The 12,568-nt window shown below is 35.9% G+C and overlaps 1 protein-coding gene across 2 annotated transcripts in view; it reads right to left on the reverse strand.

The window, feature by feature from the left end:
- LUZP2 (leucine zipper protein 2) overlaps window positions 1-12,568 on the reverse strand; it is a 179,311-nt gene that overhangs the window by 50,878 nt on the left and 115,865 nt on the right. For both annotated transcript variants that reach the window (XM_034065547.1, XM_034065546.1), the window contains exons 6-7: window positions 11,164-11,226; window positions 7,808-7,870 (exon numbers count right to left, since the gene is read on the reverse strand). In XM_034065547.1, coding sequence (XP_033921438.1) covers window positions 7,808-7,870; window positions 11,164-11,226 — 126 coding nt within the window. The remainder of the gene's footprint in view (window positions 1-7,807; window positions 7,871-11,163; window positions 11,227-12,568) is intronic.

Raw genomic sequence — 12,568 nt, forward strand, 5'->3', positions numbered from 1 at the left:
CCTTTCCAGAGAGCAGCTCCGCAGCCAGGTACATCCCAGCCTGTGCTGCACTTCTGGATTGTATTTTGCCAGGTGCAAAACCTTATTCTTGTTCTTGTTGAACTTCGTGAGCTTCTTGTCAGCCCACTCTTCCAGATTATCCAGACATTCCTTCAGGGTGGCTCTCCCCTCCAAAATGTCCACTTCCACGCTTAGTTTGGTATTGTCAGCAAACTTCATTAGGATACACTCGATCCCATCTTTCAGATAACTTATGAAAGTATTATATAGTGGTGGGTTTTAGTGAGTTGATACAGAATGTATTTTCACTACCATCTCCACCCATTTTCAGCCAAATTTAAATGCCATGGTACACAGAACATGTTTGTTTTGTTTGGGTTTTGGGGTTTTTTTTCCCATGTAGTCCTAAACTTTTAAACAAATTGTCTTAGACAAAAGATTATTTTCTGTCTAATACAACTCTGTCCAACTACAGACTGATAAGAGTTTTCACTTGATTGTTTTCTGTTCGTCATGGTTGTGCATCATCACTTTTATTGCTTTATGAAGTGGTATTTGGCTCTAAGATGAAAGTTCCTTACAGACTCAGTAGAGTAGATGAAGAATCTGAAGACTGGAAAAGAATAGGTATGATACCCATCTTCAAAAAGCGAGAAATTGACGATGTCATGACTTATAGATCCATTAGTAAAACATTCATTTTTCAAACATGCTGAAAAGAATAATCAGGGTACTTCTCTAGGGGAGTTTTATTTGGTATATGTACCATCCATGAACGCAACAGCAAACTAAATGTATACTCATTAAATATTCTGGTGGCATCGATCCAGAACTCTGTGTGTCACAGAAGATAGGACTTATTTAAATTTATCCTGACAAACTGGAAAAAAACAGGATGACATTCACTAAAGACAAATGTAAGATGCTAAATACAGACAGGAATAATCAATAAAAACAAATACAGACTATAGAACAGTAGGGATGACTGACTCAAGATGACATCACCACTGAATGTGTCATAGAAAAGGCAAATAACTCTGTGGGTACAGACTATAAAAATCCTTCTGCTCTGCTCAGCATGAATGAAATGTCCAGTTGGACTTGAGTGATTTTAGGGCATTGCAAATGGACTGAAAACAAAGAAAACAAATTCAGATGTGACTAACATGAGGCGTTAATAGTATGCAAACATGTACTGAGAAGCAAGACTAAAATACAAATATCTACATATGATAAACTAAAAAAGTACACACTGTGAGAGACACGGGGTAATAATCTCAAAATATGCAAAGTACGGCTTTAAAGGGGTTTAAATAAAAAGCTACTCTCAGAGTCTATGATAGCATAATAACTGAGTGGCTTCAATTTCAGTAAGAAAGATTCTATACATATAACAAAACATTTCCTACTACTGAGGCTAAAGGACTAGAAGGGACAAAAGCAGCAGACACACATCAAGTTTGAACTGATGATAGTTTCTAAAAAGCTTAGATAAGCATTGTGAAAGAATGCCATGCATATAATTGACCTTTTTCTCGGAATCAGAGAATATGGAACATCCTTTTTGTTTTCCATCGCCTCCTAAAAACCAGCTTTTGCCAGAACTGAACCGGTGATGGGATTGCAACAAAGAATTTTTGATCTTAGTAAATACAAAGTAACCTCCTTATTTATGTATTTAAAAGGAAAAGTCTGTAAGAATATTTTCAGACTTTTCAATTCATTGCTTATCAGATTCTGTATTGTGGGCACTTTTAATTTCATCTTCGTCCTTTATAAGAAAAGTCCTTTAGAAAAAACAAACTCAAAAAAAAGGTCAACGAAAAATAAACTCTTTTTTGACTAATAAAGTAATCAAAGAATAATATACAAGCCACAGGAGACCAATGCAATTGATTTTATCGAATAGAAAATATCATGAAATAAGTAAAAATATAGCTAAAGGAGGTTCAGTTTGCTATTTTATTCATTCAGTTGTAATTTCTGACATCAACAGAAAATTTAGAGAAGTCTTTGATAGTTATTCTTCAAAAAAAAAAAAAAAGAAAAGAAGCTATACATTAAAAGTTTAGTAACAAAAAAACCCCAAACAACCAAGCCAACAAACCAGATTCTATTCAGTTGCTATATGACATACTGAGGTCAGCCTGTAGCTTACAGAACTTCTTATCACTAAAAAAGTCACTGGTTTAAGATCTCTGGGGGAAAAAAAAAAGTAAAAAAAAAAATCTCTATTATTTTGCATTACAGTTATGTTTGTAACTGATATTTTGTAATAGTTTGTTTTGGTTTTCCTAAGCAACACTGCCAAGATTCCCAAGGGAGGTCACAAAAGATCCCAATGCTGAGGAAACACAATGGATGAATAAGCACACTACAGTAGAGACATATGTCTGAAATGCAGATGAGTTGTAGTCTTCTATCTGGGAATTTGGTGTGAAAGGCCCACAGGAAGCTGCCCTCAGTTTTCTCTTATTGTCTCCTTTTAACACTGAGCTACCGAATTTACATTTAGCATTACAGGACAATGCAAATGTAACTGCAAAGATAAGAACATTGTTTTTGTCATAAATAAATCAATGTATAAATAAAGTTTAGGGAAAACAATGTTGCTTTCTTACAAAATCTTCTGCAAGCAAAAAAGGAGTTTTATGGTGCTTGGAACACAATGAAGAATCCTTTAAAATGCATTAAACAGGCTCATTTTTTGAACATACAAAGGCCGCTGAATTCTGCAGTTGATAACAGTTTTAATGCAAGTAGGTGGAAGTCATGGGTGAAGTAAACATACATCTACAAAATGGCTGGATTTGGGTCAAGCCTGAGTGCCAACTGTATACAAATAGAAACTGTATTGAAAACGTTTTCATCTTCATAACATGAGCAAGCACACAAAGCCCTTCTGTAGAAGGTTATCAGAAATCTAAAATCATTTATCCAATTACTTCAAGCTCAGACAACAATGTTCAAGTTTAACACAAGTTCTCTACTAAGGAAGGCCTTTGGTGTTTTTCTGGGGTGGTTTTGTGTTTCTTTTTCTTGAACCATTTCACCCCTTTCTTGTTAGAGAATGCAGAATCTCAAAGTCTGTGTTACAGAAATAAATACTTTGCAGCTCCAGGAAATAGGTTTGCTGCAGAACGTAATTCCTGTAGCATCAACTTGACTTTGGAGGCAGGAATGGTATAATATAAATATTTACCAGATCCAGCCAGTATGATGGGAAAACAATTTCACACAGATTTGCTTTTTTTTTGTTTGTTTTTTTTTACTCTGCTGTAAAGTGTTTTTGGCTATAAATGTCAGTTTAGCTAGGTTAAGTCTTCAAAACATCATAGAATCATAGATCAGTTAGGTTAGAAAGGACCTTAAGATCATCCAGTTCCAACCCCACTGCCATGGGCAGGGACACCTCACACTAAATCATGTCACCCAAGGCTCTGTCCAACCTGGCCTTGAACACTGCAAGGGATGGAGCATTCACAACTTCCTTGGGCAACCCATTCCAGTATCTCACCACCCTCACAATAAAGAATATGCTTTGCCTCTTACATATAAAGTCAATTAACATGTTTCCCAGTCAGAAATACTTTCTTCAAACAAGTCCTTGAAACAAAAAAGAAAAAAGATTAATTTTAATCTGTCTTCTCTTTCTTATATCAGTCTGTGTAAGCAGGTATAAGGCTAAATTTGAGGTGTTGACATGCTTCTGCTTAGTCCTTCAGAGGAATTGAGGGCTCAGTAACTGAAGCACTACTTACAAGCATAAAAGAGAAATGAAGGCAAATAACAATCTGCTCTTAATTTGTGATATTGCACTCCATGGAAACATGCAAATTCAAGTGTACCACCATGGAAACAAGCTAGACCACTGTGAGGAGAGGCTGTCAAGTGTTGGGAGGAAGGTTTTTCACTCTTCCCATGCCTGTTCCTCTATTCCAGTCACCCCCATTATCCTCCCTCCTGCCTTCTTTCCTTCTCTATCTGAGCATCTGTGCTGCTTCTTGATGCCACCCATCTCCCAGCCCTGCTTTGAGCTTTCCAGACACCCTCTAGATGTATGCTATAACCTGGGCAACTGGTGTCCCTAAACATGGGGAGAAGCCTAGAAGATCCCCCAGGGACACATACAGCAGTGTAAGTCACTGTCAGTATCTCCCTTGACAGCTATGCTTCAGAAACCAGCCAGTTTGTGTACCCAACTGGAGGAAACTTGGTTTGCAATTCAGAGGAGTGTACCTAGTTATAAACCATCACACTTATGGTAAGACCATGTACTTATTATATATATATGTGTGTGTATATATATATAAAATATATATATTCATGTATTTATATATACATATCTTGGTTGCAAAGCAGATGCTATTTACTTTCTTATTTCAGTTTAAATTTTACTATGGAACAAATATTAAGCACATTGGTAGGCTAGATATTGCTCACATTTAAAATTTTGTTTTTAGTGCTGTTTATCTTATGTTTGCCTCAGAATTTAAATGACAAAAAGTGAAAACAGAAGCAGTAGATTAAATCGACACTTCTAAAACTCTGAAGTAGAACCCTTAGAAATTCATCACCAAAAAGTAGACAAAGGTATACTCAAGCCATAGCAGTGGACTGCTCTCACCATTTAAAAGAACTATTTCACAAATACAAGTTACTTGTATAAACTGATAGTGAATTGAATAAATTGTTGATAGATTAATTTTTCTTCACTGCATATTCCAGTCAGACACACAGTTCATTAAATATTTGAATGAGCAAAACCCCAGAAATTATTTTTAATTCTTTCCTAATTTAATATAACTTTTGACTTCTTCTAGGACAGTACAGCTGAATGATGGGAAGACAATCAATAAAGGAGAAGCAATTTTAAAATAAGTGATTACAAATGCCTGAAACAAACATAGATCTCACTTTAGCACAGCATTTAAACTTAAGGGTACTTCACTCAATCCGGGTTTTAGGACCACACTAAAATGACTGCAATTAAGAGTAGGTTCAATCAGAACTCGTAAAGGCAAATATTAAACTAAGATGCTTAAGTGAAAATTTTTATTACTCTTTCCTTAATTTTCTCTGTATTGAAAATTTCTCAAATTTCAACTGTTAACTCTTTTAGGATACTAGGTTGCACATTTTAAGGCACTGAACATTGACAATGAGACAGGAGCTCCAATTCTAGCCCCAGCAGAGGTACTGACAGCTTCTACAGCCTTGAGCACATTAGGTAATTTCTGTGACTCTCACTGTTTATCTGTCCTATGGCATTATATCACATACAGGTATAAAAATATAAATATACATATGCACATAATTTATCAGGTAGATTACATTGAAAGAGTAACTAAGTATGATTAGCTCATGTTATATTTACTACAATTTTGTTAAGTAACTGTCACACATGTTAAAAGTAAATATAATTTACCAATTCATTAGAGTATTAAAGGAGAAAGCTGTCTTTACCACCCCCTCCTCTTCCTCTCCCACTTAATGGCCAGAGGTCTAGTCAGTACGGAGTCATTGACAATAACAGTTACCAGAATTTAAGAATTAGTTTCTCAGTGTTGCTTATGCAAAACAGAAAGCAAACTGCCCCTCCCGAATTACTTCAAATCTATCTGCACAATTAATTCCACCACAGAAAGCAGCAGTTTAATGGACATGGACTGAAACTTTCCCTCATGTCATTTGAAAATCTAATAGCCTGAAGTTACATTGTTCTGGTGAAGTGCTATGAAAAGCTTGCAATATGCAAAACTATACAAAGAACAGAATTCCCTGAAGTCCTCAGTAAGGCACACAGAAAACGCCAAGTTTAATGGGGTGGGAGTGTGGTGGAAAGGTGGAAATGGTAGAAGTCCTGCAACCTCAAAGAAACTAGCAACCACGAGATTACCACATATTGTGCTGGCAGAAGGCTATCCATCCCCTGTTTTGATCTTTTATCATAAAGAATCAGAGCTTCACAAAACAGCTTCAACAGAAAGGACAAGATGAAATCCATTTAGTTTCTAGTATCAAAACAACTAGAAATGCAACACCACCTGTTCTTGTCCAAACCTAGCAATCCCTTTCTGATCAGACAGGTATTTAAAAAGCTTTCCACCCTCTACCAAATGGCTTCCACCCTGGTGTTTCAGGTCCTAAGACAGGCACACACACACAAATAAGCACACTCAATCTCCCTTCATCTCCCCTTTCCCGTATCTTTCACGATTATTTAGGAGGCTAGAATAAGCTTGCTGTTCCCTTTTCTGCATAAATCCTCCCTTAGTCAGGAAAAAGATCAACACAGAAAAAATATTTTTGGCTACAATAAGTGATGTATCGAATTAGCAAATCAGGCAGTCAATATCATATAGAATTGAATACGGTCAACAGATCTTTCAGGTATTTGCATATGCATGCTAGCAACTTGCCAGACAGCCTTTCCCACTTATTTGTTCACTTCTTTGTGCTCCTGTCATCCTTCTCCTCTTCTCTAAGTTGTTTTCAGGTGGGCAGCACTTACCAAGTGTCCTCCCTTGCTAAGCATTACTACACAACCCAGCATAATTCTGATTAATTTTGTCACTGCATATTAACATAATGAAAACAAGTAGATACCAGTACTGAACAATCCTGCTTCAGCTAAAGAAAACAAGCTTTCACACCCAGGCAAGATTAGAAATTAGAACCCTTTGCTCTGCTCAAACTCTCAAATACACCTAAACTGAGCCTGAAGAAAAATATATTATTTTTGTTAATGCTAGTTGGTATTAAAATGTAACTGTCCAGGTACATAATATGCCTAGTTTTTATCTCTACATCTATCCCCCTGGTTTGGGCCTTATGATGACCAGAAATAAATGTTCCTGACAAACCTTGGAATCAACCTCTGCAAGAAAAAAAAAGTTACACAAATCACACTGTGTTTTTTAAATGAGCTATGGTGTTTCAACTTCACAGCACTATGCACACAATAGAGTGACAGTAGAGAGAGTTAAACACTTACAGAAGGCAATTTGGACCTCATATTGAGCTGAATTACTTTGCAAGTAATTCTATCTCTAGTCACTTTGAAGATGACTACTTATCTTCATCCTTTATGCCAGGAATAAAAGCACTGCTCAATTAGCAGTCTCCAGTCAGGTGACCTTAATCTCTCTCCTTCTTTAACAGGGATTAACTTCTCCCTGGGTTAACAAGAATTTGCTGCGCTTCAGCAGTGTATGTTTTGTCATGTACCCCCCTACCCCTTTTTTTTGTCAGTGCCATGGAGGACTGCCAATCAAAGAAAATAAAAGAACCATCTCTAAAATACACTATTGTTCAGCTAGAAAGTTGAGAAACATGTTACAGAATATATAGAATAGGGAAATACCTTTTGGTTACCAGCAGGAAACTGGAGCATTGCTTTATGTGAGTATGTAAATACAGCTAATCATAAATTAAATACTTGCCACGGCATTTCTCTATTTAAAAACTAAGACACCAGACAAGGATTTAGGCTTTGGACCTTCTCTTTTTGCCGCAGAAAGCAATATAATAAAAAGCACTGTCCCTCTTATAGTGGTTTGTGAAATAAAAAAAAAAAGAAAGAAAAAAAAGAAAAAAGAGGAAAAGAGAAATAAGAATACAGGACATTTCTGAAACTGCATGATGATATTATGTCTGGTTTTGGTGCTTTGAGCTCTTTTCTGTGTGGTGAGAAGGAAATGATTCCTTACAACTACAGTAATAAAGGCAGCTATTATACTCCTAGATTACTTCAACACTATAGTAACTCTAACACCTTAGCTAAGTATAGAGAAATAAAACTTACCTTAAAAATCAAATCCTTTTTCCCATAACGAAGCTCTTTCAGCTGGGCTTGGATCTTTTTTGACTGAAAATGAGGAATTAAAATCAGGTTGTTGGGGTTTGGGGTTTTTTTAGATACTTACTTTTAAAGTCAGAAAAAAAAGGTAGCAAGTTCTGAAGACAGCAGAAACTAGATCAGCTTTAAAATGCAGAAAAATAACCAAAACCAATGTCAGCTGCTTTTCCAGGGTAGCAGGTCTAAACCAGGCAAAAGTGCCAAGAGAAATGTCAAAGGACACTCACCTGAAGCACATACATGAGATAATATTAATGTGAATAGCTATGTGGATTACACATTTTCAACATGTTATTAATACTTTCCATGAAACATAACTGAAGACATCACCTTCGAAGTAAACAATCATCTTTTTCCAAGAGGGAAAAAGGTACCATAGCATTAAACATATTCTTTGTAATGACCAGGAATTTCCATGTGGTATCCAAAAAGAACTAGGCTCTCAGTTTGTGACCCTGTGCTCCAAAACAGGCACAGTTATGCTGATTTATATCAGTTTAGGATGATACTATTTTAAATACTGTCACATTTATACTTAAATAATTTAAAGTAATGATTTATACATTCTTTTATTTATTTATACACAACAACATAGAAATGGGGCTTTTTTATATTGCACCAAACTATCCAAGGAGCTTTATTTCACCCTTGATCTACAAATCCTGCCAAAGTAATATTACTTTTTTTAAACAAAATCCAGAGTCTCAACTAATATTCAGTACATCTATTAATTAATGCCAAATATTTAGAGCTCCTTGAAATGGATTAGAAGTCCACTTAGAGAAACAGCAGATCCATAAACATAATATATTACAGAAGATAGAATATCTTTCATAAACAAACTGGAGCTTTTGGGAAGATATTATGTCTTTCCAACTGGTGCAGCCAAATTCAGTGACAGACTTCTGGGATGGATGAATGAATTTAAAGGTAAAATTTTAGAACCCACTTCAAGCAGTTAAGGAGGAATGCCAAATGGGTTATCACATTCCGCAAGATCTGAAACAAATAGCCAAGATAAGCTCAGTTCAATTCTTTCTTCTGTGACTATATTTGCTGTTATTTCATCTACAGAACCATCTAGAATTCATCTAGAGTGCAACTAGAATGGTCCTCTGGCCTGGACCTAGACCATATGACCAGCAGACCTATGGAATATATTCCACATCCACACAGACCACTGAGAAAAAATTAACCAACTTAAATTCTTCTACAAGTTGTGCTTAAGAAAATATACAGTTTCTGTGACACAGCCTAATGGCTGTTCTATGGTGACTATAGTGGGATCTAACAGTTACAATTAAGGTATCACTCATTTGCTCAATCACAAATCTGTGATGAAATTAAGAGTTACAGAGCTAAATGTATTTAGTGTGTAATTTAAGTGACTCAAAAGCAAGTATATGACCTACCATTCTTTGTGATAAAATTTAGTTGGTTTAGGTGTTTTCTGCATTTCCTGGGAGAGGACGCAGAAAAATTACACCTTTTAGTGCAGTCAGTGGGATAAGGTCCTCATAAAAAACTGGGGGATAGCAAACTTTAAACCAAAGCATGTAGGAGCATTTCCTAGAACATACCCCCTTCTGTGTTCTGGGAAGCCTGAGGTTTTACCACCCTCTCCAGGGCTCTGAATTCTCAGAGAAGCAAACCCAGCCCTGGCAATGGTGCAGGAACACAAGCATGCTCCCATCTATGCAACTGGACAAAAATGAATCACAGGACTCATTACAACTGTCTGCATGAAGCCCCAGAGAGCAGAACAAAGCAAGAGCTTCCTGGTAGGCAAATCTATCCATGAAGGCTATTTGATCTAATAACTAGAAGGATACTGTTTTCACACAGTTGTTATACATGGTGACTATACAACTTAATTAAATGGCAGAAAGTACGCTGTGCTTCTCTGGCTGACAGCATCTAACTGGCAAAACAACAAGAGAAGGATGCTCCTGCAGCATCTTTGCTGGTTCTAATGGCACTAACCTGCTTAAAAGCCACAAATTTGCTAGGATGATTCATAACGTGAGATTCTGAAAGTTTAAAATACACTCACAATCCACTGCCCCGATTGTTAGTTTAGGTTTATTTTGCTGAAATTCTCCAACAGACAGACTTGTCACAGTACAATAAATTTAATTTGAGGCTTTGCCCTTAGATTTGACAACATTTATGCAGCAAATATTAGAGACATAATCAGGGAAAAGATCTTCAAGTTAATCACCAAGCACTGAAGACATTATGCAACTAGGAAAAACAAACTTGAAAAAAAGGGATAAACAGAAAGCTATGTTGCACACACTGCCAATTTTTAAAGAAGCAAACAAGCGAAAGAAGAATGTTTGTATTCATATACTGTGGCGTGTTTGAAAGCAACAGTGGTGGGATAGGAAGACAACATCGATTTTGAGGAGCTACAAAAAAATACCCCAAAACCTTGTTATTTCCTACTATTGAGGATTGCTAAGTAACCGTGGTTGCAGATATTCAGTTAGGCCAAATAGCTAATATAACTAGAAATCACTACTTTGACCTCATAGCATTGACCTCTGAGTTAAAATGTAGAGTCTTTAATGCAGAAAACATGTTCAAGCATCATTATGAACATTTTACCCAAGAAGCAAAGTGTTACATTTGTGTTTCATTCCAGCAAGGTGCAATGACTTTCACAGAAATTACAGATGCAAAAACCATGACTAAAGTAATGTAAATGAGTAAACCAGGTTCGTATATAGTAATATCCTCTTTCATGAAAAGTTAAATAGCTAAAGGCACTGCTTGCATGAATGCACTCACTGGTGGATTTATGTATTAGGAAAAAAGGGCTTTTGTATCATAAACTGTCTTTACTAGCTTGCTCCTCAGTAGAGAGAAAATTTCTTTCCCTCTTTTTCATACAGTGACCCTTTTTCCTTGAAGTAATGAAACATTATAGGAATCTATAATACTAAATCTTTCCTGTCTCTTCATTAATTTCAAAAGACATTTAGCTTTTCCTGTCTTAGTCTAGGCATGGAGAGCATGGAAAGGAAATCAGGTTTATATGTGTTATAGGTGTATAATATACATCTACAGAGCTATATATACTTTTCATTAGCATCCCCAAACATTATTTTATTTGTCTAAAACTTGAGTTTGCAGCTTGCTAACACATTTCAGTTTCGTCTAGTGAAGTCGCAGAAATTAACTAAGAGCTCACCATACATACAGAATATATAATCTATACTAGTACTTCAATACAAAAGACTTTGATGCAAACTTCTTTTGAGTATGTTAGATTTAGAATATAGAAGAACCTTACTTACCTCTTCTGCATGAATACCACAAAGCTTGTTTCCTGATAAGAGCTTGGTTTTGAGGCTTTTGTTCTAAGAGGGAAAAAAAAAAACAAACTTAAAACAGTTTTATTACTGAGAGTTACTGAAATATTAAGGGACCAGTAAAACATACTGATTTTATTTTATACATGGATAACACCTTCAAGTCGCCAGCAAAGACACAGATAAGATATATGTATCCTGGCACAGTATCCTCTCTTATAGGGTTCTATGATTCTATAACTTTGCATTAAGCCCTGCTTTCAGGGCAACAGCACTGCACATAGAAACCTAGCAACACAGCAACTGAAGCAATTTAGATTGGATAAATTGAGGTAAAAAAGGAAAGAAAAATCCCTCTAATTCATTCCCAGTGTCAACTGCATAGCTCAATATAATTTTCAGTAAATCATTATAGCAACTGAGTAATAGGGTGAAGATCTCACCACTTGACCTTGATCAAATTCATGGGGTCTTTTTGCTAAATACCTGATAGCATCTTTTCCAACTCAACATGATTTTTCATGTAGGAGTTTTAAATGTATTTCTTCTAATTTTCAGGAAAAAGAATAAACCCTGCTAAAATGAGTTTTCAATAGTCTGGTAATTCTTCCTGCACTCCTCAATCATATTGAATAATTGACAGTGACATGTAAAGACTTCTCTGCAGTGAGAATACCTATCAAAAGTGTTCAGAAACATGAGTATTCAAAAAGCAGATCTTCAAGTGCTGGACATAATATGCTGAACAGTAAAATGAAATTAAAAGAACGCCAAAAACAACCTCTCTCATATGCTATGTTTCATTTCAGGAATGAGTAGCTATTACTGAATAGCAGGAACTTTCTTGAGCATTCTGCACAAGGACAAGCTGGCATTAGAGAAAAAAACAGTCATTCCGCCAAGCTTAAATTGATGTCCACACCCCACTGAAACTCTGGAAACTTTATTTCCAAAATTAAAAGCTTGGAGGTTTTCTTGAAAAAAAAAAAAAAAACAACAACTTTTCTTATTAAAGCAAATGCAAAGAAACTAAAATTCCATTGAAACCTCCTTTGCACAATTTCAAAATAAAGATATATAAAAATAAAAATAACATCTTTTCAGATGTTTCAGGGTCACTACCTATAGTGCACCAATAAGCACTGCTGCAGAAACAATAAATCTTTTCCAGCTGTTTGACACAGGTACCCACAGTTCTTAATGCAGCAGAAAAGAACTGGGATGTAAGTTTGAAGCAATCCAGATTCTGCCTTACAAAATATGATTTACAAAGGGCTGTGTATGGAGAGAGAAGAAATATCACTCTGCTAAGTTTCACATTCTTACTTTTTGTTCTTCGTTTGAAAATGATGTAGCTCATCACAGAGCAGCACCTTATCATACTAACCAC

The sequence above is a fragment of the Melopsittacus undulatus genome, chromosome 8 (assembly GCF_012275295.1).
Source record: "Melopsittacus undulatus isolate bMelUnd1 chromosome 8, bMelUnd1.mat.Z, whole genome shotgun sequence".
Lineage (NCBI taxonomy): Eukaryota > Metazoa > Chordata > Aves > Psittaciformes > Psittaculidae > Melopsittacus > Melopsittacus undulatus.